Source organism: Bombina bombina, chromosome 12 (genome assembly GCF_027579735.1).
Source record: "Bombina bombina isolate aBomBom1 chromosome 12, aBomBom1.pri, whole genome shotgun sequence".
Lineage (NCBI taxonomy): Eukaryota > Metazoa > Chordata > Amphibia > Anura > Bombinatoridae > Bombina > Bombina bombina.
The window spans coordinates 126,578,656-126,604,019 of record NC_069510.1 but is presented as its reverse complement, the minus strand read 5'-3'; the positions used below and the strand labels follow the sequence as shown (position 1 = coordinate 126,604,019).

Here is a 25,364-nt window from a genome sequence, read left to right as displayed (position 1 = left end):
ACAGGATCAGATTTAAAGGGATATGAAAACCAAAATGTTTTTTCCATGATTCAGATAGAGCAGCGATTTTAAACAACTTTCTAATTTATTTCTTTTATACATTTTTCTTCGCTCTCTTTGTATCTTTTGTTTAAAAACACGGAGGTAAGCTCAGGGGTGTGCACATTTCTGGAGCACTGTATGACAGCAATTTTGCAAGAATGTTATCCATTAGCAAGAACACTAGATGGCAGCACTATGTCCTGTTCTCAGATGCTACCTGGGTATCTCTTCAACACAGAATATCATGGGAATGAAGCAAATTTGATAATAGAAGTAAATTGGAAACTTTTTAATAATTGTATTCTCTGTCTGAATCACAAATGAACATTTTGGGGTTTCATATCCATTTAAGTAAGGTTGCAGAGTATCCTCTATCTGTGGTTACATTTCCAGAGGCCCACTCACCAGAAGCCCCCAAAATGTACATTTTTATTTCCTCTTTTTTTCCTGAAACCACAACAAAATATGGCACCCATTCCTACTGCTGTTTTTTTCCAAGGGGCTGCAAAAACTAGTAGGGAGGGCCACATGTGGCCCATGTGCTGCCAGTTAGTCATCCCTGATCTCCAATGCTTGTTTATGTCACATACCATACTGCTGTATCTGCACATGCACTAGCAATCACATACCATGATCTACAGTGTTTGTCACATACCATACTGCTGTATCTGCTCATGCACTAGCAATCACATACCTTGATCTAAAATGCTTGTTTATGTCACATACCATACTGCTGTATCTGCTCATGCACTAGCAATCACATACCATGATCTACAGTGTTTGTCACATACCATACTGCTGTATCTGCTCATGCACTAGCAATCACATACCTTGATCTAAAATGCTTGTTTATGTCACATACCATACTGCTGTATCTGCTCATGCACTAGCAATCACATACCATGATCTACAATGCTTGTTTATGTCACATACCATACTGCTGTATCTGCACATGCACTAGCAATCACATACTGTACCCTGATCTACAGTGTTTATGTCACATACATACTGCTGTATCTGCACATGCACTAGCAATCACATACCCTCCCTGGTCTCCAATGCTTGTTTATGTCACATACCATACTGCTGTATCTGCACATGCACTAGCAATCACATACCATGATCTACAGTGTTTGTCACATACCATACTGCTGTATCTGCTCATGCACTAGCAATCACATACCTTGATCTACAATGCTTGTTTATGTCACATACCATACTGCTGTATCTGCTCATGCACTAGCAATCACATACCATGATCTACAATGCTTGTTTATGTCACATACCATATTGCTGTATCTGGACATGCACTAGCAATCACATACTGTACCCTGATCTACAGTGTTTATGTCACATACATACTGCTGTATCTGCACATGCACTTGCAATCACATACCCTCCCTGGTCTCCAATGCTTTTTTATGTCACATACCATACTGCTGTATCTGCACATGCACTAGCAATCACATACCCAGATCTCCAATGCTTATGTCACATACATACTGCTGTATCTGCACATGCACTAGCAATCACATACCCTTCCTGGTCTCCAATGCTTGTTTATGTCACATACCATACTGCTGTATCTGCACATGCACTAGCAATCACATACCCTGATCTCCAATGCTTATGTCACATACATACTGCTGTATTTGCACTAGCAATCACATAAATAGCAGTGTTGTTTTGCTACACTCTGTTTTCATAAAGACGTAGGAAGATATCATTTTACTGTTTAATATTTGTATTCTCTGTATTGTATGTCCTGCTCTATAAGCTGCTGTCTGTCTTTTTAGGAATCTTTCCAAAAAGTATCAAACCAAGAAGAATTCCAAAGAAGAAGAAGAATCAAAGTGAGTTTCCTCCTTCTAATGTTACTAAACAGCACATGTTTGTCCTTAACCCAAGCACACAATTAGCTGGGATATGTCAAAGCCAACAGATCTTTACTTATGCATTTAATCCATTGTCTGGGTTACAAACAATTATCTAGAGTCAGTAATACACAAGGATGTGCTCTAACTATAAAATGTTATTTCTGTATTAGGCTGTATCTTTAAAGGCAAATACAAATAGTGACCATATCTACCAAGTAGGGTCATTTTATTATTGTTCAGTCCGTCTGTCTGATGTGTGTTTCCATCTTAATGGGAAGAGAGTCCACTGTTCCATTAATTACTTGTGGGAATTAAGAACCTGGCCACCAGGAGGAGGCAAAGGCACCCCAGCCAAAGGCTTAAATACCTCCCCCACTCCCCTCATCCCCCAGTCACTATTTGCCTTTCGTCTCAGGAGGTTGGCAGAGAAGTGTCGGAAGATTCGGAGTAGTCTCTTATGGAGGGTAGTACTTTTCGCAATGGGACTGGAGTTTTAAGTAGTCCTGTCAGCCTCTCTGTGAGAGCATGGGTGAAAGTTAGAGTCCAGAGATGCAGGGAGAATCTTTCTGCAAAACCACCCAGACTCATATTAAAAGCTCCATAAGCAATCTGCGTTGATGAGTTTCGCTGCCTGCTATCTGCTCTCAAGTCCATGTCAGGAGTGTCGCTACTAACCTGACACACTTGAAAGGCCGTGTTCCTGTACCACGGCGTAGATTCTGGTAAGATCGTTTCATTATGTGCATATGATAATGTAAGAAGACAGGGTCACAGTGTGTCTCCTTTTATCTGTGTGGAATCAAGGATTAATACCCCAGGAATGGAGGTTATTGAACAGGGGGGGGGGGGGATTTGTACACAATGTTATCTACTGTTTATTGTGATTATGCTGCGACATGTGTGAGATGAGGCTCTACCTAGTGGAACAGTTAGGTTCTTGAGATATCGGTGCAGCATTTTTTAGCACGTTTTTCTCTTTATTTCATGGACAGTTCCTGCATGGCACTCCATGTGACCGGGTGTGGCCTCTTCAATTTCCTCTTCTCGACCGGCGGTTGCAGGAGACAAAGCATTTTCTATGTTGACCGGGTCATAGAAGGTGGTGAGTGCCCCGGCCATTGAGATATATTGGTGCCATTTAGTTTATATCTAGTCCGTAATAAAGGCGCAAGCTATGGAGGACTCTGATATGTTAGCGGGTACTCCCTCTTTAATTAAACCTAACAACTGTGTCTGTTGTGAGGAGGTTCCAGTTGATCCACATGCTCAACTCTGTTCCACATGCTTTGATAAGATCTAAAAAGAATAAGGAATTTCGTACAACTGAGCCGTCCACCTCTGAGGGTTCTCCATCCCGCGAGGTGCGTTCCCTACATTCATCTCCGATTACACATGCAGCTCCCCAGGCTGATCCTAATCCTCCCGCGGGAGGGGCCTTTTGGCCGCCAGATTTTGCTGAGCTGTTACAGACGACGGTGTCTGTGGCCTTCAATGCCTTACCACACCCTGCTAAGTGAAAGGTGAATCATAGCTATCCGACTCTGCTAGATGTCTCTGACAGATTATCCGCTGATGAAGGGGACTCTGACTTTTCGGAGGACGCTCCTTCGGGGTCAGAATCGGCGACATCTAGGCCTCCGTCTTCGGAGGAGCCAGATTTTAAGTTTAAGATGGAGCATTTGCGCTTCCTGTTAAAAGAGGTTCTAGCTACGTTAGAGGTTCCGGAACCGAAATTGCCGGAGGAACCCTCGATCCCTAAACATCCCTAAAAAGCTGTTCCCCATTCCGGATTCGCAGCCCGAGCTGTGAGGGGTCATTCCTAAGATGAATGGTGCTATTTCCACTCTCGCTAAACAAACGACTATTCCGCTCGAAAATAGCTCTTCGTTCAATGAGCCCATGGACAAAAAAATGGAGTCCATGTTAAGAAAGATGTTCCAACTCACGGGTTTGTTTTTCAACCAGCAGCGGCAGTCGCTGCAGTGGCTGGAACTTCTACCTTTTGGTGTGACGCTCTTTCAGCTATGGCCGAGGTGGAGACTCCCCTCGAGGAGATACAGGAACGAATTAAGGGCTTAAGAGTAGCTCATTCGTTCATCTGTGATGCAGATTATTCACCTGAATGCTAAGACTTCAGGTTTTTCTGTTCTGGTCTGCAGACATGACTTCCAAGTCTAGATTACTTTCCCTCCCGTTCCAGGGAAAGGTTCTCTTTGGTCCAGGATTGGACTCTATATCTACGGTCACGGGGGGCAAGGGTGCTTTCCTTCCACAGGATAAGAAGAATAAGCCTAAGGGTTCTACTTTTTGTCCCTTTCTTTTGGACAAGTCCCAACACCAGCAGCCTGCCGCGAAAACCGAGCAGTTCAAGGGATCTTGGAAGTCAGCTCACTCTTGTAACAAGACCAAGAAAAGTAAGAAGCCCGCCGAGACAAAATCGGCATGAAGGGACGGCCCCCGATCCGTCTCTGGATCACTTAGGGGGCAGACTATCTCTTTTTGTGGAGGCCTGGATAAGAGACATTAAGGACCCCTGCGTTCTGGAGGTCATAGCCCAGGGCTTCAGGATAGGATTCAAGACTCATCCACCCAGAGGCAGATTCCTCCTGTCAAATCTATCTTCAAGACCAGAGAAGAGATATGTCTTTCTAAGCTGTGTGAGGGATCTCTCCTCTCTTTGAGTTATCGCCCCAGTCCCTCTAGCAGAAAGAGGTCTGTGCTATTATTCAAACCTTTTCGTGGTTCCAAAGAAGGAGGGCATGTTTCTCCCAATTTTGGACCTAAAGTGCCTAAACAAGTTTCTGTCAGTCCCATCATTAAAAATGGAGACGATCAGATCGATTCTGCCCCTAGTTCGGGAGGGACAGTTTATGACGACAATAGATTTGAAGGATGCTTACCTTCATGCGCCAATCAACAAGGACCACTTCAGGTTAATTTTTGGACCAACACTACCAGTTTGTGGCCCTACTGTTCAGTCTGGCGAATGCCCCAAGAGTCTTTACCAAGGTTCTGGAAGCGCTGCTCGCGGTTGTGAGAGCCAGAGGTATTGCAGTGGCCCCTTATTTAGACAATATCCTGATCCAGGCTCTGTCTTGCAATCTTGTGGAGGATCTCTCAAGGGCTCTTCTCCTTCGATCCCATGGATGGAAGATTAGCGAAAGAAAGAGCTTTCTGGTCCCCAGCAACAGGGTGGAATTTCTGAGTGCGATAATAGATTCTAATTCCATGAAGATATTCTTGACAGATCAGAGACGTTCCAAGATTGCGTCCAACTGTCTTGCCTTTCAGACCTCCTCAAGGACATCTGTGGCCAGGTGTATGGAGGTGATTGGGCTCATGGTATCCAGCATAGATGTCATTCCATTCGCCAGGTTCAATCTCAGACCTCTTCAGTTATGCATGTTGAGACAGTGGAATGGTGATCACTTAGATCTATCCCAACAGATATTTCTGGACATACGGACAAGGGAATCCCTCTCTCGGTGGATCCGTCCGGGACAGCTGTCCCAGGGGACATCCTTCCTGAGACCATCCTGGAAGATTGTGACCACGGAAGTAAGTCTATCAGGATGGGGAACGGTTTGTGGTGCCAGAAAGGCACAGGGCAGGTGGACTCGAGAGGAGTCGAGTCTACCAATAAATATTCTGGAACTCTGGGCGATATTCAATGCTCTGAGGGCTTGGCCCCCCTGGGGTCGTCCTGATTTATCAGCTTTCAGTCGGACAACATTACCTCTGTGGCTTACATAAACCATCAGGGGGGAACGAGAAGCTCCCTAGCCATGAGGGAGGTATCTCGGATTCTGGAGTGGGCAGAGACTCACAATTGTTTTCACACTCAGCAATCCACATTCCGGGTGTGGACAACTGGGAACCGGATTTTCTCAGCAGACAATCATTTCATCCGGGGGAATGGTCTCTCCATTCCGAGATGTTTGCATCAGATGGGGGACGCCAGAGATAGACCTCATGGCATCCAGACTTAACTTCAAGCTACCCAGATACGGTGCTCTGGGAGTTCAACCTACTTTACATTTTCCCACCGTTGCCATTTCTACCTTGTGTAGTGGCCCGTATCAAGCAGGAGCAAGCTTCGGCTATTCTGATTGCTCCGTCATGGCCACGGAGGACGTGGTTTGCGGATCTGGTGGGGATGTCATCATCTCCTCTTTGGAGGTTACCCTGTCGCAGAGATCTGCTGGTTCAGGGTCAATTTCTACACCAAAATCTCAATTCTCTGAAGCTTACTGCGTGGAGATTGAATTCATTGTCTTAGCCAAGAGAGGATTTTCAGAGAGAGCGATTGATACTCGTATTCAGGCCAGAAACCCGGTCACTCTGCGCATCTATCATAAGGTGTGGAGGACCTACTTGTCCGAGGAACGTGGATACCCCTAGCACAAGGTTAGGGTATCCAGGATTCTGGCCTTTCTCCAGGATGGACTGGATAAGGGTCTTGCTGCCAGTTCCTTAAAGGGTCAGGTACTGTTGCACAAGAAGCTAGCGGAGCTTCCTGATATTCAGTCTTTTGTTCAGGCTCTGTCTAGGATCAGACCTGTCTTTCGATATTCTGCTCCTTCTTGGAGCTTAAATTTGTTTTCTTTTTGCAGAGGGCTCTATTTGAGCCTATGCATGTGCTTGACACTAAACTTCTTTCCTGGAAAGTCCTATTCCTACTGGCTATTGCATCGGTTCGCAGAGTCTCTGAGCTTGCGGCCTTGCAATGTGAGCCTCTTTACCTGGTTTTTCACGCTGATAAGGCTGTTCTTCACACTGGATTGGGTTTTCTTCCCAAGGTCGTGTCGAATCATAACATCAATCAGGAAATAGTAGTTCCTTCCTTGTGTCCAAACCCTTCTTCGTCAAAGGAAAGGTTGCTTCATAATTTGGACGTGGTTCGGGCCTTGAAGTTTTATCTTCAGGCCACAAAGGAATTCAGACAGACTTCGTCTTTATTTGTTGTGTATTCAGGGAAGCGTAAGGGGCAGAGGGCCTCTTCCAGTTTACTGTCTTTTTGGTTAAGGAGCATTATCCGTCTGGCCTATGAGACAGTGGGACATAAGCCTCCTCAGAGGATTACTGCTCACTCAACTAGGGCTGTGGCCTCTTCTTGGGCCTTTAAGAAGGAGGCCTCTATGGAACAGATTTGTAAGGCGGCTACTTGGTCTTCCTTACATACTTTTGCAAAATTTTACAAATTTGATGTTTTTGCTTTGGCGGAAGCAGCTTTTGGGAGAAAGGTTCTGCAGGCTTTGGTGCCCTCAGTTTAAGGTCCGCCTCCTTTTACCCTCCCGTTTTTTTTATTCAGTGTCCTCTAGAGCTTGGGTATTTGTTTCCACAAGTAATGAATGAAGCAGTAAACTTTCCTCCCATTAAGATGGAAAACCATAAATTATGTCCACTGCTCCTGCCCGTTTCTCCGGTGTGCGGACCTAAATTTAATTTTATTCTTCTGGCACCATTTATACCCTGATATTTCTCCTACTGTTCCTTGTTCCCTTGGCAGAATGACTGAGGGGAGTGGGGGAGGTATTTATGCCTTTGGCTGGGGTGTCTTTGCCTCCTCCTGGTGGCCAGGTTCTAAATTCCCACAAGTAATGAATGAAGCAGTGGACTCTCTTCCTACAGATGGAAATGAAATTATCAGGTAAGCATAATTTTATGTTTTTTAACCATGTTTGCTATTGCTTCATTTTAAACAAAAATAGAGCCTTTTCTCCAACATTGGTGTGTCCGGTCCACGGCGTCATCCATAACTTGTGGGAATATTCTCTTCCCCAACAGGAAATGGCAAAGAGCACAGCAAAAGCTGTCCATATAGTCCCTCCTAGGCTCCGCCCACCCCAGTCATTCTCTTTGCCGCTGAACAAGCAGCATCTCCACGGAGATGGTGAAGAGTATGTGGCGTTTAGTTGTAGTTTTTTATTCTACTATCAAGAGTTTGTTATTTTAAAATAGTGCTGGTATGTACTATTTACTCTGAAACAGAAAAGGATGAAGATTTCTGTTTGTGAGAGGAGTATGATTTTAGCAGCAGTAACTAAAATCGTTTTCTGTTCCCACACAGGACTGTTGAGATGAGATAACTTCAGTTGGGGGGAACAGTTGGCAGACTTTTCTGCTTAAGGTATGACTAGCCATATTTCTAACAAGACTGTGTAATGCTGGAAGGCTGTCATTTTCCCCTCATGGGGACCGGTAAGCCATTTTCTTAGTCTCAAACAGAATAAAGGGCTTAATATGGGCTATTAAACTGGTAGACACTTTTATGGGCTAGATCGATTGCTTTATTTGGGCATTTTATACAGTTTGATGTTGAAATTCACACTTTATATCTTTGGGGAACGTTTTTTTTACGTCAGGCACTGGTTTAGTCACCTTCCCAGTCAGGAAGGGCCTTCTCTGTAGTAGGCAGAGCCTTATTTTCGCGCCATTACTGCACAGTTACTTTTGAGAGCAGTACATGCAGCTGCATGTGTGTGGGTCTGGAAGTAGTTGAAAAAGTTCCTAGAAGGCTTCATTTGGTATCGTATACCCCCCTGGGTTTGGTAAAGTCGCAGCAAAGGCTGAAGCTGGGACTGTAGAGGGGTTAAAACTGTAAACGGCTCCGGTTTCCTCATTTTAAGGGTTAAAGGTCTGAAATGTGGTGGTTAAAATTGAACAATTCCTTCATAGTTTTTTACATATTCAGTAAAAAAGTGTGCCCTGTTTAAAATTTAAAGAGATAGTAACGGTTATATTTTAAAACGTTTTTTGTACTTTATTGACAAGTTTAAGCCTGTTTAACATGTCTGTGCCTTCAGATAGACTATGTTCTGTATGTATGGAAGCCAATGTGTCTCCCCCTTCAAATATGTGTGATAATTGTGCCATAGCGTCCAAACAAAGTAAGGACAGTACTGCCACAGATAGTAAAGTTGCCCAAGATGATTCATCAGATGAAGGGAGTAGACATAGTTCTACATCATCTCCTTCTGTGTCTACACCAGTTTTGCCCACGCAGGAGACCCCTAGTACTTCTAGCGCGCCAATGCTTGTTACTATGCAACAATTGACGGCAGTAATGGATAACTCCATAGCAAATATTTTATCCAAGATGCCTGCATTTCAGAGAAAGTGCGATTGCTCTGTTTTAAACACTGTAGAGCAGGAGGGCGCTGATGATAATTGCTCTGTCATACCCTCACACCAATCTGAAGTGGCCATGAGGGAGGTTTTGTCAGATGGGGAAATTTCTGATTCAGGTAGAATTTCTCAACAGGCAGAACCTGATGTTGTGACATTTAAATTTAAATTAGAGCGTCTCCACGCACTGCTTAAGGATGTGCTATCTACTCTGGATGATTTTGACAACCTGGTCATTCCAGAAAAATTGTGCAAGATGGACAAGTTCCTAGAGGTTCTGGTGCACCCCGACGCTTTTCCTATACCCAAGCGGGTGGCGGACATAGTGAATAAGGAGTGGGAGAAGCCCGGCATACCTTTTGTCCCCCCTCCTATATTTAAGAAATTTTTTCCTATGGTCGACCCCAGAAAGGACTTATGGCAGACAGTCCCTAAGGTCGAGGGGGCAGTTTCTACACTAGCCAAGCGCACTACTATTCCTATCGAGGATAATTGTGCTTTCAAAGATCCTATGGATAAAAAATTGGAGGGTTTGCTTAAAAAGATTTTTGTACAGCAAGGTTACCTCCTGCAACCTATTTCGTGCATTATTCCTGTCACTACAGCAGCTTGGTTCTGGTTCGAGGAACTAGAAAAGTCGCTCAGTAGAGAGACTCCGTATGAGGAGGTTATGGACAGAATTCACGCACTTAAGTTAGCTAATTCCTTTATTTTAGATGCCGCTTTGCAGTTAGCTAGATTAGCGGTGAAAAATTCAGGGTTTGCAATTGTGGCGCGCAGAGCGCTCTGGCTAAAGTCTTGGTCAGCGGATGTATCTTCCAAGACAAAATTGCTTAATATCCCTTTCAAGGGTAAAACCCTTTTTGGGCCAGAATTGAAAGAGATTATCTCAGACATCACTGGGGGTAAGGGCCATGCCCTCCCACAAGATAGGCCTTTCAAGGCCAAGAATAAGTCTAATTTTCGTTCCTTTCGCAATTTCAGGAACGGACCGGCCTCCAACTCTGCAGCCTCTAGACAAGAGGGTAATGCTTCGCAAACCAAACCAGCTTGGAAACCGATGCAAGGCTGGAACAAGGGTAAGCAGGCCAAGAAGCCTGCTGCTGCTACCAAAACAGCATGAAGGAGTAGCCCCCGATCCGGGACCGGATCTAGTAGGGGGCAGACTCTCTCTCTTCGCTCAGGCTTGGGCAAGAGATGTTCAGGATCCCTGGGCACTAGAAATAGTTTCTCAGGGTTATCTTCTGGAATTCAAGGAACTACCCCCAAGGGGAAGGTTCCACATGTCTCACTTATCTTCAAACCAAATAAAGAGACAGGCATTCTTACATTGTGTAGGAGACCTGTTAAAAATGGGAGTGATACACCCAGTTCCAACTGTGGAACAAGGACTGGGGTTTTACTCAAATCTGTTTGTAGTTCCCAAAAAAGAGGGAACCTTCAGATCAATTCTGGATTTAAAGATTCTAAACAAATTTCTCAGAGTGCCATCGTTCAAAATGGAAACTATTCGAACGATTTTACCTACAATCCAGGAGGGTCAATTTATGACTACCGTGGATCTAAAGGATGCGTATCTACATATTCCTATCCACAAAGATCATCATCAGTTCCTAAGGTTCGCCTTTCTGGACAAACATTACCAGTTTGTGGCTCTCCCATTCGGGCTAGCCACTGCTCCAAGGATTTTCACAAAGGTGCTCGGGTCCCTTCTAGCGGTTCTAAGACCAAGGGGCATTGCAGTGGCACCTTACTTGGACGACATTCTGATACAAGCGTCGTCTCTTTCAAAGGCAAAGGCTCACACAGACATCGTTCTGGCCTTTCTCAGATCTCACGGGTGGAAGGTGAACATAGAAAAAAGTTCCCTGTCTCCGTCGACAAGAGTTCCTTTCTTGGGGACAATAATAGATTCTTTAGAAATGAAGATTTTCCTGACAGATGTCAGAAAGTCAAAACTTCTAAACGCTTGTCAAGTTCTTCACTCTGTTCCACGACCTTCCATAGCTCAGTGCATGGAAGTAGTAGGGTTGATGGTTGCAGCAATGGACATAGTTCCTTTTGCGCGAATTCATCTAAGACCATTACAACTGTGCATGCTGAAACAGTGGAATGAGGACTATACAGACTTGTCTCCAGTGATTCAAGTAGATCAGAAGACCAGAGACTCACTCCGTTGGTGGCTAACCCAGGATCACCTGTCCCAGGGAATGACCTTCCGCAGACCAGAGTGGGTCATCGTCACGACCGACACCAGTCTAGTGGGCTGGGGCGCGGTCTGGGACTCCCTGAAAGCTCAGGGTCTATGGTCTCGGGAAGAGTCTCTTCTCCCGATAAACATTCTGGAACTGAGAGCGATATTCAATACTCTCAGGGCTTGGCCTCAACTAGCAAAGGCCAGATTCATTAGATTCCAATCAGACAACATGACGACTGTTGCTTACATCAACCATCAGGGGGGAACAAGGAGTTCCCTGGCGATGAGAGAAGTGACCAAAATCATAAAATGGGCGGAGGATCACTCCTGCCACCTATCTGCGATCCACATCCCAGGAGTGGAAAACTGGGAGGCGGATTACCTGAGTCGTCAGACATTCCATCCTGGGGAGTGGGAACTCCACCCGGAGATTTTTGCCCAGTTGACCCAATTATGGGGCATTCCAGACATGGATCTGATGGCGTCTCGTCAGAACTTCAAGGTTCCTTGCTACGGGTCCAGATCCAGGGATCCCAAGGCGACTCTAGTGGATGCATTAGTAGCGCCTTGGACCTTCAACCTAGCTTATGTGTTTCCACCGTTTCCTCTCATTCCCAGGCTGGTAGCCAGGATCAAACAGGAGAGGGCCTCAGTGATTTTGATAGCTCCTGCGTGGCCACGCAGGACTTGGTATGCAGACCTGGTGAATATGTCATCGGCTCCACCATGGAAGCTACCTTTGAGACAGGATCTTCTAGTACAGGGTCCATTCGAACATCCAAATCTAGTTTCTCTCCAGCTGACGGCTTGGAAATTGAACGCTTGATTTTATCTAAGCGTGGGTTTTCGGATTCTGTGATAGATACTCTGGTGCAAGCCAGAAAACCTGTAATTAGAAAAATTTACCATAAAATATGGAAAAGATATATCTGTTGGTGTGAATCCAAGGGATTCTCATGGAGTAAGATTAAAATTCCTAGGATCCTTTCCTTTCTCCAAGAAGGTTTGGATAAGGGATTATCAGCGAGTTCTCTAAAAGGACAGATTTCTGCTTTATCTGTCTTGTTACACAAACGACTGGCAGCTGTGCCAGATGTTCAAGCTTTTGTTCAGGCTTTGGTCAGGATCAAGCCTGTTTACAGACCTTTGACTCCTCCCTGGAGTCTGAATTTAGTTCTTTCAGTTCTTCAAGGGGTTCCGTTTGATCTCTACATTCCATAGATATCAAAATGTTATCTTGGAAAGTTCTGTTTTTGGTTGCTATTTCTTCTGCTAGAAGAGTTTCTGAGTTATCTGCTCTGCAGTGTAATCCGCCCTATCTGGTGTTCCATTCAGATAAGGTTGTTTTGCGTACTAAACCTGGTTTCCTTCCAAAGGTTGTTTCCAACAAGAATATTAACCAGGAAATAGTTGTGCCTTCTTTGTGTCCGAATCCAGTTTCAAAGAAGGAACGTTTGTTACATAATATAGATGTAGTACGTGCTTTAAAGTTCTATTTAGAAGCAACAAAGGATTTCAGACAAACGTCTTTTCTGTTTGTCGTTTATTCTGGCAAGAGGAGAGGTCAAAAAGCTACTGCTACCTCTCTTTCCTTTTGGCTGAAAAGCATCATCCGATTGGCTTACGAGACTGCCGGACGGCAGCCTCCCGAACGAATCACAGCTCACTCTACTAGGGCTGTGGCTTCCACATGGGCCTTCAAGAACGAGGCTTCTGTTGATCAGATATGTAAGGCAGCGACTTGGTCTTCACTGCACACTTTTGCCAAATTCTACAAATTTGATACTTTTGCTTCTTCGGAGGCTATTTTTGGGAGAAAGGTTTTGCAAGCCGTGGTGCCTTCTGTTTAGGTAACCTGATTGGCTCCCTCCCTTCATCCGTGTCCTAAAGCTTTGGTATTGGTTCCCACAAGTTATGGATGACGCCGTGGACCGGACACACCAATGTTGGAGAAAACAGAATTTATGCTTACCTGATAAATTACTTTCTCCAACGGTGTGTCCGGTCCACGGCCCACCCTGGTTTTTTAATCAGGTTTGATAAATTTCTTTCTTTAACTACAGTCACCACGGCACCCTATGGTTTCTCCTTTTTTTCTCCTGTCCGTCGGTCGAATGACTGGGGTGGGCGGAGCCTAGGAGGGACTATATGGACAGCTTTTGCTGTGCTCTTTGCCATTTCCTGTTGGGGAAGAGAATATTCCCACAAGTTATGGATGACGCCGTGGACCGGACACACCGTTGGAGAAAGTAATTTATCAGGTAAGCATAAATTCTGTTTTTTATTTATTTACACACTCACTCTCTCTCACACACTCACTCTCACACTCACTCTCTCTCACACTCACTCTCTCTCACACTCACTCTCTCTCACACTCTCTCACACTCTCTCTCACACACACTCTCTCGCACTCTCTCTCTCTCTCTCACACTCACTCACACACACACACTCTCTATCTCTCTCTCTCCGACCCAAGGTGTTGATTTAGACTCATTTTGGTATATTTGATGCCACTGTTTCCTCACCAAATGCGATCATATTAAAAAAAGGTTTTCACAAAATTTGGGTTTTGCACTGACATTATTTACACGCAAAACTGCAGTCATATGACAAATTGTTTTAAAAGTTTCTCTAGGGTCCCCTTTGTTTAGAAATAGCAGATATACATGGCTTTGCAATTAGTTTTTGTCATTTAGAAGGCCACTAATTGCAGCTGTGCACCACACTTCTGAAATTCCCAGCAGTGAAGGGGTTAGTTAGCTGGTAAGGCCAGTGTGACAACCAGGGTAACCAACCCGGCACCAGTCACTTGTTTAGCACAGAAAGGGTTAACAGACCCTTTCCACTTTAACTAATCTGTCACAGTCTAGCCATTCCAGGCAAGCCTGTGACTTAGTTCAGTGGGTGCAAGGGTTAACAACACTCTCTAATCTGTCCTAGACTTAGAACAAATTCCCAAACTCCCCTTTTATGCCACCCACTCTAAACTATCTCTAAGCTGCCACCACTGAAGACTTATTATATGGGAAATCTTAAGGAACCCCAGTCTAACAAATGAAATCCAAACAATAACCTAAAATCACAGTATAAATACTACCAGTCTCTTTCAGTAACGTGGTTTAAATATTACACAAAGGCAAAAGCTTTATAAAGGAAGATGATGTACAGTGCATTATTAGTAAAAGGATGATAACAACTAGAATTATACACAAGCAAACAGTTTTAAAAATAAAAAGGAGAAATAACAGAAACCTTATACTTTACTAGCTTTAGTTGTCTGTGGCAGGGAGATTGGCAGGAAAAGATGGTCACTTACGCTGTAACAGCCTCCCATGTATAATGAAAAACTTGTATTGTTAAACACAAAATGTTATACTTAGGAAACCCCTCTCTTTTTATGACATGTCATAAAGCTCTGAATCCTTGGAATGATATAACACCTTATAACTTCTGTTTTACATATTCAGCGCATACACCTATATAAGCAATTTCCCAGTGACATCATAAGAATTAGTTTGGTACCAAATATGACGTCATATTTTCATCATCTAGTGTCATAATATGGTTGAAAGCATGTCTCAAGTTGTACTAGTGTCCTCTTAAAGGACCAGTCAACACAGTAGATTTACATAATCAACAAATGCAAGATAACAAGACAATACAATAGCACTTAGTCTAAACTTCAAATGAGTAGTAGATTTTTTTTTCTGACAATTTTTAAAGTTATGTCTTTTTTCACTCCCCTGTACCATGTGACAGCCATCAGCCAATCACAAATGCATACACGTACCATGTGACAGCCATCAGCCATTCATAAATGCATACACACTTATTCTTGCACATGCTCAGTAGGAGCTGGTGACTCAAAAAGTTTAAATATAAAAAGACTGCGCGCATTTTGTTATTGGAAGTAAATTGGAAAGTTGTTTAAAATAGCATGCTCTATCTGAATAATGACAGTTTAATTTTGATTGAGTGTCCCTTTAATGACCTTATATAGCTGGGTAGATGGAACTGCTTTTTGTCTCTTGTGCTGACATTTTTACTTGCTTGACGCATCAATAGATATGCAATAGCATTTGGTCAAGTGTAACTTAGAAACTATTTATGACAGGAAGGCCTGTTTGGTTAAGGAAAATACACAGAGACATACAACCTCTCAAATTAAACAAAATAGCACACAGATTAGTTAACCCCTTGCACCTAAAATCATGAGGTTTTTATGACACAGGGTAAAAGTATTTAAATGTAGGGATTACCCCCCTCACCACACCCACACTTCTGACCGCCATCTTAGGTACTGGCAGAAGTCTTAAAGGGATAGTAAACACACATTTTCTCTTTCATGATTCAGATGGAGCAGCAATTTTAATTAACTTTCTAATTTACTCCTATTATCAATTTTTCTTCGATCTTTATTTGAAAAAGCAGGAATGTATTTGTAGGAGCCGGCCCATTTTTGGTTCAGCACCTGGCACTTTATCATCAAAATTTACATTCATTTTAAGCTTATGACTGCACTTTACAGACATAACTTTTTACCTTTAAATACCTGCTTGCTTCTCTAGCCGTAGGTGATGCACCTTTGACCTATGTCTTATATGATTGGCTTAGAATTTTGTTTACATTTTTGTTTAATTTTTAATTGCTTGTTTAATTTTAACACACGTCCCTTTAAAATCAGCTGCAATAACATGGCTAATATCTTTTCTTAAACTGTGTGTTTACATTGCAGGTACACATCATGCAAAGCCTTCCAGACCACCCTAAATGAAATGAATGACTACGCTGGGCAACATGAGGTCATTTCTGAGAACATGACATCACAAATCACAGCAGAACTAACACGCTTCGTGCAGGAGCTTAAACAGGAGAGGAAATCGGCAAGTTTACATTTTTTTTACTGGTTACTCTTCTAGCTTTGTGCAATCAGTAACCGTTTTTGGTATAAAATAAATCTGAGGTTTGTGCTAGCACGAGCATTATACAGGCACAGTCCGAGCAGCCATTTAGAAGCGAGAGCAAGGCCTGCAGGGCAACTATCAGGAAATCAGGTCACTATTCCCAGATGTGCCATACTCCATCTGTGCCAGAATAACATGGTTTGTGAGTGATTTAATAGTGCATTAAACTGTGTCTTTAATACACAGGAATACTTCACAACAGATCTAGACGTGCTGCCAAAAAGGTCTGAGTGTCTTAAAGACTCCTTTTATCACTGTTCCCCCATACAGCTGCCTTGTTATAATTTAACCTTGCACCATGTAATTGCATACAGAAAAAATGGTAGAAAACCAAATTACAATGGCCTAAGCTTTGTACAGTAGCTAGTGCGCTGCTGATGTGTCTGAGATGCCACAAACACTTTACACTTAGGGACACGAATGATCAGAAAAAAGGGCCTCGATAGGTTAATCTTGTGGTCTATTTGCAGAAAGCTAAACCACACAGGATATGTTGTCTGTATGTTTGTGAGACTTGGTTGCTAGCGTCTTAACGTCTGTATAATCTTCCTGGCCCTAATTAAGTGTTGCTGTGGAGACCAGTAGTTGCACGGTTCCATAGCACCCGTTTTATTAAGGAGAATTTATTTTCAGAATAATATCTTAGGAGGATACAATGCCGTTTATGTCTGATAAACTGGATGTAACTCAGTTTCAGACAATGAAGGCAGCCAGACCAGTGACAGTCGTGTATGTCTGTAATAGGCAGTGGATGTCACTGCTTGTTACCTTCAGCTACTGGGCAAAAAAGGGCTGTCATATGGAATAGGATTTGCACTAAAGTAGGGGCCTGTTACTAACAATCTGTAACTCACCATAAGCAATAAATAATGCATTGATCGCACTAAGTAATCTATAATCCGTTAAAGGGAAATGTTTGCAATAATAAAATGCCTTGTTTAAAGGGACATTAAACTCCAAAATTTTCTTTCAACATTCAGATACAGCAATTTTAAACAACTTTCCAATTTACTTCCCTTATCACATTTGTTTCATTCTCATTGTATCCTTTGTTGAAGAATGCACTACTTTGTGCGAGCCAGCTGAACACAGCAGGGGAACCAATGACTAGTGGCATATATGTGCAGCCACCAATCGGAAACTAGCTCCCAGTAGTGCATTGCTGCAGCAGAGTTTACCTAGGTATGCTTTTCAATAAAGGAGACCAAGAGAACAAAATAAATTAGATAACAGAAAATAATGGAAAGTTGTTTAAAATTTCATACTCTGTCTGAATCATTAAAATTTACTTTTGACTTTGCTATCCCTTTAATTATTCAATAATGCTCATTAGTAACTCACACAATCAGGTTAAACTTGCAGTTAAGTGCCACAATATATTACTGGTTCTGCGCAGGAGCAGCATATACATGTAGATGCCAGTCATTAGTCATGTCCTGCTTTGGCTGCACTTCTATTCTAGGAGAATATTTGTGCGTTCAACACCTTTGTATGAGCGAAAAGGACATTAAATACATTTTATAGGCATTGGACATTAAATACATTTTATAGGCATTGTATTGAGGTTATTTCATTCCTCCCTCTAGCAACGGGTGCCGCTTGTTGTTATCTATCTTTCACTACATTCCATTGCTGATGTGTTTGCACTTGTGCAGCAACTCTCCTTAAGATACCTGCAGTGTAACCTAGGTTTCAAAATGGCTACACCAATAATTAGAGTTAGGTGCATGAACTGTTCCTTTAAATACTTAGGGGTCGATTATATAAAGCTCTCTGGGCTGGTGAGATTGCTTACCAGTACTTCTATTTCCCTGGTGGAATTCTATAAAGCCACTTTTTACCCTGAAAACAGGGTGTCTCACTATAGGGGAGGAGATGCATACGTTACAAAAGTGCACAATGAAAATCGTAATTTAAAAATCTTACAAGATGAATAATTAAATCATTCTCACATAAATTCTTCACCAAAATTGTATTTATCTATCTGTTTCTATCATCTATCTATCTTTCTATCTATCTTTATTTCTATCTATCCATCTGTCTGTCTTGTTTTATTTGTTTGCTGTTCTCTTTTAATCTTAACTTCTTTGGTTAGAAATCAGTAGATGAAAACGTTATCCTAAAGCTTTGTGCTGTATCATTGATAGCTCAGAAAACTATGAGAGGCAGAGGTTGACCCCCTCTGCTGCCAGAAAGGGATGTAATTCTCTGGCAGCTAGAGGTTAAAAGCTATTAAAGGGACAGTAAACAGAATTTTTAAAATCATTTAACCCCTTAACGACCAAGGCGGTGCCAGGTACGTCCTCCAAAAAACGTCTGTTAAGAACATCGGACGTACCTGGCACATCCTTGGTCAAAATGAGCGCTCTCAGGGTATTGCAGCAATGCCTCGATATTGAGGCATTGTGCAATACTCTCTGGTCAGTAACCAATGCAGAGAGGGCCACCCTAAGAGGTATCCAATATGGGAAAGGGATCTGTGAGGGGGAGGCAGGTAGGGTGGGGGGGGAGCTACTCTACAGATATTTATTTTTTTAAAATTAGTATAAATTGCAGCAAACTGGGTACTGGCAGACAGCTGCCAGTACCTAAGATGGCATTAAATAGGTAGGTGGGGGAAGGTTAGAGCTGTTTTTTGGGGGGATCAGGGATGTTGGGGGGTAAGGGGGGATCCTACACTGCAGACAATATATTAACTTTTATATATATATATATATATATATATATATATATATATATATATATATATATATATATAAAGCCTTTTATTTTTATACTGGCAGACTTTCTGCCAGTACTTAAGATGGGGTTACCATTGGAGGGTGGGGGAGGGAAGAGTGCTGTTTGAGAGGGATCAGGGGGTGGGATGTGTCAGATGGGAGGGTAATTTTATACACCAAAGCTAAAATTAACCCTACAAGCTACCTAACTAACCCCTTCACTGCTGGGCATAGTAAGTGTGGTAATAAGTGTGGTGCGCAGCTGCAATTAGTGGCCTTCTAATTACCAAAAAGCAACGCCAAAGCAATATACAGTATGTCTGCTATTTCTGAACAAAGGGGATCCCAGAGAAGTATTTACAACCATTTGTGCCATAATTGCACAAACTGTTTGTAAATCATTTCCGTGAGAAACCTAAAGTTTGTGAAAAAGTGAATTATTTTTTTTATTTGATTACATTTGGCGGTGAAATGGTGGCATGAAATATACCAAAATAGGCCTAGATCAATAATTTGGGTTGTCTACTAAAAAAAATATACATAGTTTTGATAGGTAAATATAGAAAAAAAGGCTCTATTTCTGTTTAAATGGAGTGATAGCAAAAATGCTAAAAGTACTCAGGTCTTTTGGGGAAATTGTAGTCTGACATTCCTGGTCTGTTAAGGTGGTAAAAATTGGATATTTCTAAACTCAGGACAAAATTAAAAACTATTTAGCATGGCTGTCTTGGTGGTTGTAGATGTGTAACAGATTTGGGGGTCAAAGTTTGAAAAAATGTGTTTTTTTTCCATTTTTTCATCATATTTTATAATTTGTTTCTTATAGTAAATTATAGTATACAATGAAAATAATGGTATCTTTAGAAAGTCCATTTAATGGCGAGAAAAACGGTATATAATATGTGTAGGTACAGTAAATGAGTAAGAGGAAAATTACAGCTAAACACAAACACTGCAGAAATGTAAAAATATCCCTGCTCCTTAACGGTAAGAAAATTTAAAAAATGGTTTGGTCATTAAGGAGTTAAAAAGATAGATAATCCCTTTATTACCCATTCCCCAGTTTTGCACAGATAACATGGTTATATTAATATATGTTTTACCTCTGTGATTACCTTGTATCTAAGCCTCTGCAGACTGCTCCTTATCTCAGTTATATTAATATACGTTTTACCTCTGTGATTACCTTGTATCTAAGCCTCTGCAGACTGCCCCCTTATCTCAGTTATATTAATACACGTTTTACCTCTGTGATTACCTTGTATCTAAGCCTCTGCAGACTGCCCCTTATCTCAGTTATATTAATACACGTTTTACCTCTGTGATTACCTTGTATCTAAGCCTCTGCAGACTGCTCCTTATCTCAGTTATATTAATATACGTTTTACCTCTGTGATTACCTTATATCTAAGCACCTTCTGACAGCCCCCTGATCACATGACTTTATCTATTGACTTGCATTTAAGCCACTTGTGTTGTTAGAATCCACGGGCATGAGCTAAATGTTATCTATATGGCTCACATGAACAAGCTCTCCCCTGTTGTGAAAAGCTAATACAAAACGTGATCAATCTTTAGTGACTTAGAAACAGACAGATTTTTTGAGGCTTAAACTTTATAAAGTATATTAATATAACCATGTTTTTGTGCAAAGCTAGGGAATGGGTAGTAAAGGCGTTATCTATCTTTTTAAACAATAACTATTTTTGTGTTGACTGTCCCTTTAATATACAATCCTGTAAATTATTATTATGCCAACTCATTTCTTGCACATCATTTTATATACATTAGTGCACTGTGTAAAATACTAGATAGTCTGTGCTCGTGGCAGGTAAATCGGTGCTTTCAAAACTTTTAACTGATGAAAGCAAATACACTAAATATCCCATTGGCAGCTATCCCAGGAAATCCATTTGCATCAAGGATAATTCCATTTATGTTTTTTTTTCTTTAATTGTCATTACCCTTTAGCACTATATGCGATGAATACAGCCAGATCTATAGAGATTTCAATCCTATACACATGCTGTGTAGATGCTTTTTCAGTCTGCTGTGGTTACAGCACTTTAAATTCCCATTAGCAATATCCATCTATCACTTGTACTGTTACAGTAATGCCGACATCCGTATTTAATGATCTGTAATGATGGAGGCTTTATTCTGGGTAGAGGAGTAATCTGCTCTATAGGACAGCAGTTAATTTCCTGATATTTGAAACCTATTGATTTAAAAAAAAAAAAAGAGTCAGTAGGGTAAACCTAGGTTTACAGTTAACAGAGAGGCCTCTCCAACTTTTACAGAGCTCATTATCATTATTTGCAATGTGTCAACAGATTCCACAGCACTAAACAGGGGACACCATAAATAAAGATGAGACAGGAATGGCAAAAGGATTCAAGTAGAGAGATTTCAAATCTGTTTATTTAATTAAATGTGAGAGTTTACCCATTCAGATTCCTAAAATAATATGAATTGTTGAGCTGTTTCACACAGAGAAGGTCTTTATGTTGTTATTGAATATATGCTGATTTAACTGGTTAAGATAGAAACAAAATATCATCTACTTTGTTTGCAGTTTAGTGTAAATAAATATCAAATGGTCTCAGAAAGTTGTCCTTATACTTATTCTGCTAGCGAGGTCAGTCTAGGTGCGTTATTCTCTGGAATTTTGGGTGTGCCAAGCTTTTAGGTGTATGGTCCAGTTCTTTTGTTCTGCCATAAGAGAGGAGCAGTGTACAATAGCGGTTATTTGAATGGTCGTTATTGAAATAACAATCTGTCTACTCCCTTGAATAAAATGCTCTATCAATAGTGTTCAGATATGAAGGAGTGGTAAATAAATATTATTTGTATCTCTATTATACTGAATTTAATCATCACTAGTGAGTATGTTGGCTTGTGTCCACTTGGGCGCTTGGTTGGGGGACTTTCTTGTAGTCTTCGGTCTCCACTTTCCTTTTTTGTGTTTTTCCTTACTGACAGTTACAGTTTTGTATCTGCCTATCTAGAAATATTAACATGGGCTGTAGCTTCACCCATCCTGAAATGTAGTTTGAATTATTTTTGTGACTCATTTCAGGCTCCTCAGCACCTGTTCATGACATAGGAAGTTCTGTGGTTTCATCTCAAGGGGTTTGCTACTCTTTTGTGTAGTAGTTTTGTGTAGTAGAGTGTTGTTGTCCTTGCAAGTGCAGGCAAGGTGAGTGTTGCTAATGTTTCCATGTGGTTCTTTACTGAAAAGATGGTTGGTTCATGGATTAGTTGGTATTGGATAATATTATATGGGAACTTAAGAATTTTTGGGCTATGCATAAGACTATACTGAGAATTAAAGGGACGTTATAATGCAAAGAATGACATGCTGTAATTCTTTAGAACAGGGCTTGACAAACCCAGGAAGTCACTGTCTCCTAGAATGTTACCCCCGGCTTCTAACTGTTTGGGTAATTCTCCATATATCTATATACAAACACCACTGTCTGATTTATTAAAGGTATGGCTGGCTCCTAAATTTTAAACAGATTTGTCGACCCCTGCATTAGAGTATGTTCTTTTCGCATTTCTGATCCTGTATAACTATGTGTTTAACTCTCCTCAAAGATCCATTCTGGAGTTGCAGGCATTTTAGTCTAGAGTTAGACACAGCAGGTGAGCCAATCAGGAGTGGCAATTGCCCTGTAATTACATTTACTTTTTAGAAGGAAATATGGGGAGACTCACTGGTTTGGTTTGGTTCTCATACGCTTTCGTCCTTGATATAAATCACTTTGTATGTTCCTTTTTTATTAGGTATAAACGCGCGCCAAAAGACACCAGCACTTGAAAAATGCTGATCCTTATTCAAAATCTTTACAAATAGTCTTGGTACTAGCATAGGGCAGGCCCTCACTATCTGATGCGTTTTATAAGACATGTCCTACATAGTTAGAGGTATTTCTTTGATTGAACATGTTCCTGCCCGTGCAGTTCTGTTGGACCCTGCACTTTCTAGATGCACAAAATACAGACTTAGAATCTTCCTTTTTATTGTGGATTACTGAGGGAGATGGTATCATTTTTTACTATAATATCTTTAATTGTACATCATTTACCCTTTTGTTTGTATTTTTATAATGAAATGGTTCCTTAGCACAGCAGCTTTCTGTAATGTCGGCCATTGAGATAAACACTTTATGTATAATTTGTTCTTGGATGGCTGCAGAGAGGCTATTACTACTGCTTTGTAGGGACTAGCTCTGCAAGATTTAAAGGGTCATGAAGCCCACATGTTTTTCTTTCATGAATCAAATTAAAACAACTTTCCAATTTACTTTTTTTGTCTAATTTGCTTCGTTCTCTTTGTATCCTTGATTTTTAAGGTACCTCAAAAATATATTTCTCTTGTTAAGTGTATCCAGTCCACGGATCATCCATTACTTGTGGGATATTCTCCTTCCCAACAGGAAGTTGCAAGAGGATCACCCACAGCAGAGCTGCTATATAGCTCCTCCCCTCACTGCCATATCCAGTCATTCTCTTGCAACTCTCAACAAAGATGGACGTAGTAAGAGGAGAGTGGTGTATTATAGTTAGTTTTTTAACTTCAATCAAAAGTTTGTTATTTTTAAATGGTACCGGAGTGTACTGTTTCATCTCAGGCAGCATTAGAAGAAGAATCTGCCTGTGATTTCTATGATCTTAGCAGAAGTAACTAAGATCCACTGCCGTTCTCACATATTCTGAGGAGTGAAGTAACTTCAGAGGGGGAATGGCGTGCAGGTTTTCCTGCAATAAGGTATGTGCAGTTAACATATTTCTAGGGATGGAATTTGCTAGAAAAATGCTGCTGATACCGGATTAATGTAAGTTAAGCCTTAAATTCAGTGATAGCGACTGGTATCAGGCTTATTAACAGAGATACATACTCTTATAAAAGTGTAATATAAAACGTTTGCTGGCATGTTAATCGTTTTTATATATGTTTGGTGACAAAACTTATTGGGGCCTAGTTTTTTTCCACATGGCTGGCTTGATTTTTGCCTAGAAACAGTTCCTGAGGCTTTCCACTGTTGTAATATGAGTGGGAGGGGCCTTTTTTAGTGCTTTTCTGTGCAGATAAAAATACTGACAGAGACATTCAGCTTCCCTCTGCATGATACAGGACATCTCTGAAGGGCTCAAAAGGCTTCAAAGTCGTGTTTGAGGAGGGTAACAACCTGTGGCAGTTGCTGTGACTGTGTTTAAAAAACAAAAAAAACAAAAAAAATACGTTTTTGTCATTTATTATTCTGTTTTTGTTATTAAGGGGTTAATCATCCATTTGCAAGTGGGTGCAATGCTCTGCTGACTTGTTACATACACTGTAAAAATTTTGTTAGTGTAACTGCCTTTTTTCACTGTTATTTCAAATTTTGTCAATTTGTTTCTCTTAAAGGCACAGTAACGTTTTTTTATATTGCTTGTTAACTTGCTTTAAAGTGTTTTCCAAGCTTGCTAGTCTCATTGCTAGTCTGTACAAACATGTCTGAAACAGAGGATACTTGTTCATTATGTTTAAAAGCCATGCTGGAGCCCCATAGGAGAATGTGTACTAAATGTATTGATTTCACCTTAAACAGTAAAGATCAGTCTTTATCTACAAAAGAATTGTCACCAGAGGGGTCTGTCGAGGGGGAAGTTATGCCGACTAACTCTCCCCACGTGTCGGACCCTTCGCCTCCCGCTCAAGGGACGCACACTAATATGGCGCCAAGTACATCAGGGACGCCCATAGCGATTACTTTGCAGGACATGGCTGCAATCATGAATAATACCCTGTCAGAGGTATTATCCAGATTGCCTGAATTGAGAGGCAAGCGCGATAGCTCTGGGGTTAGACGAGATACAGAGCGCGTAGATGCTGTAAGAGCCATGTCTGATACTGCGTCACAATATGCAGAACCTGAGGACGGAGAGCTTCAGTCTGTGGGTGACGTCTCTGAATCGGGGAGACCTGATTCAGAGATTTCTAATTTTAAATTTAAGCTTGAGAACCTCCGTGTATTGCTTGGGGAGGTATTAGCTGCTCTGAATGACTGTGACACAATTGCAGTGCCAGAGAAATTGTGTAGGCTGGATAAATACTATACAGTGCCGGTGAGTACTGATGTTTATCCAATACCTAAAAGGCTTACAGAAATTATTAGTAAGGAGTGGGATAGGCCCAGTGTGCCCTTTTCCCCACCTCCTATATTTAGAAAAATGTTTCCAATAGATGCCACTACACGGGACTTATGGCAGACTGTCCCTAAGGTGGAGGGAGCAGTTTCTACTTTAGCAAAGCGTACCACTATCCCGGTTGAGGACAGTTTTGCTTTTTCAGATCCAATGGATAAAAAATTAGAGGGTTACCTTAAGAAAATGTTTATTCAACAAGGTTTTATTTTACAGCCCCTTGCATGCATTGCGCCTGTCACTG

The 25,364-nt window shown here is 41.5% G+C and overlaps 1 protein-coding gene across 11 annotated transcripts in view; it reads left to right on the top strand.

The window, feature by feature from the left end:
• The window catches only part of FNBP1 (formin binding protein 1), a 420,876-nt gene that overhangs the window by 137,130 nt on the left and 258,382 nt on the right, over positions 1-25,364 (top strand). For all 11 annotated transcript variants that reach the window (XM_053696170.1, XM_053696177.1, XM_053696173.1 and 8 more), the window contains exons 3-4: positions 1,839-1,895; positions 15,980-16,127. In XM_053696170.1, coding sequence (XP_053552145.1) covers positions 1,839-1,895; positions 15,980-16,127 — 205 coding nt within the window. The remainder of the gene's footprint in view (positions 1-1,838; positions 1,896-15,979; positions 16,128-25,364) is intronic.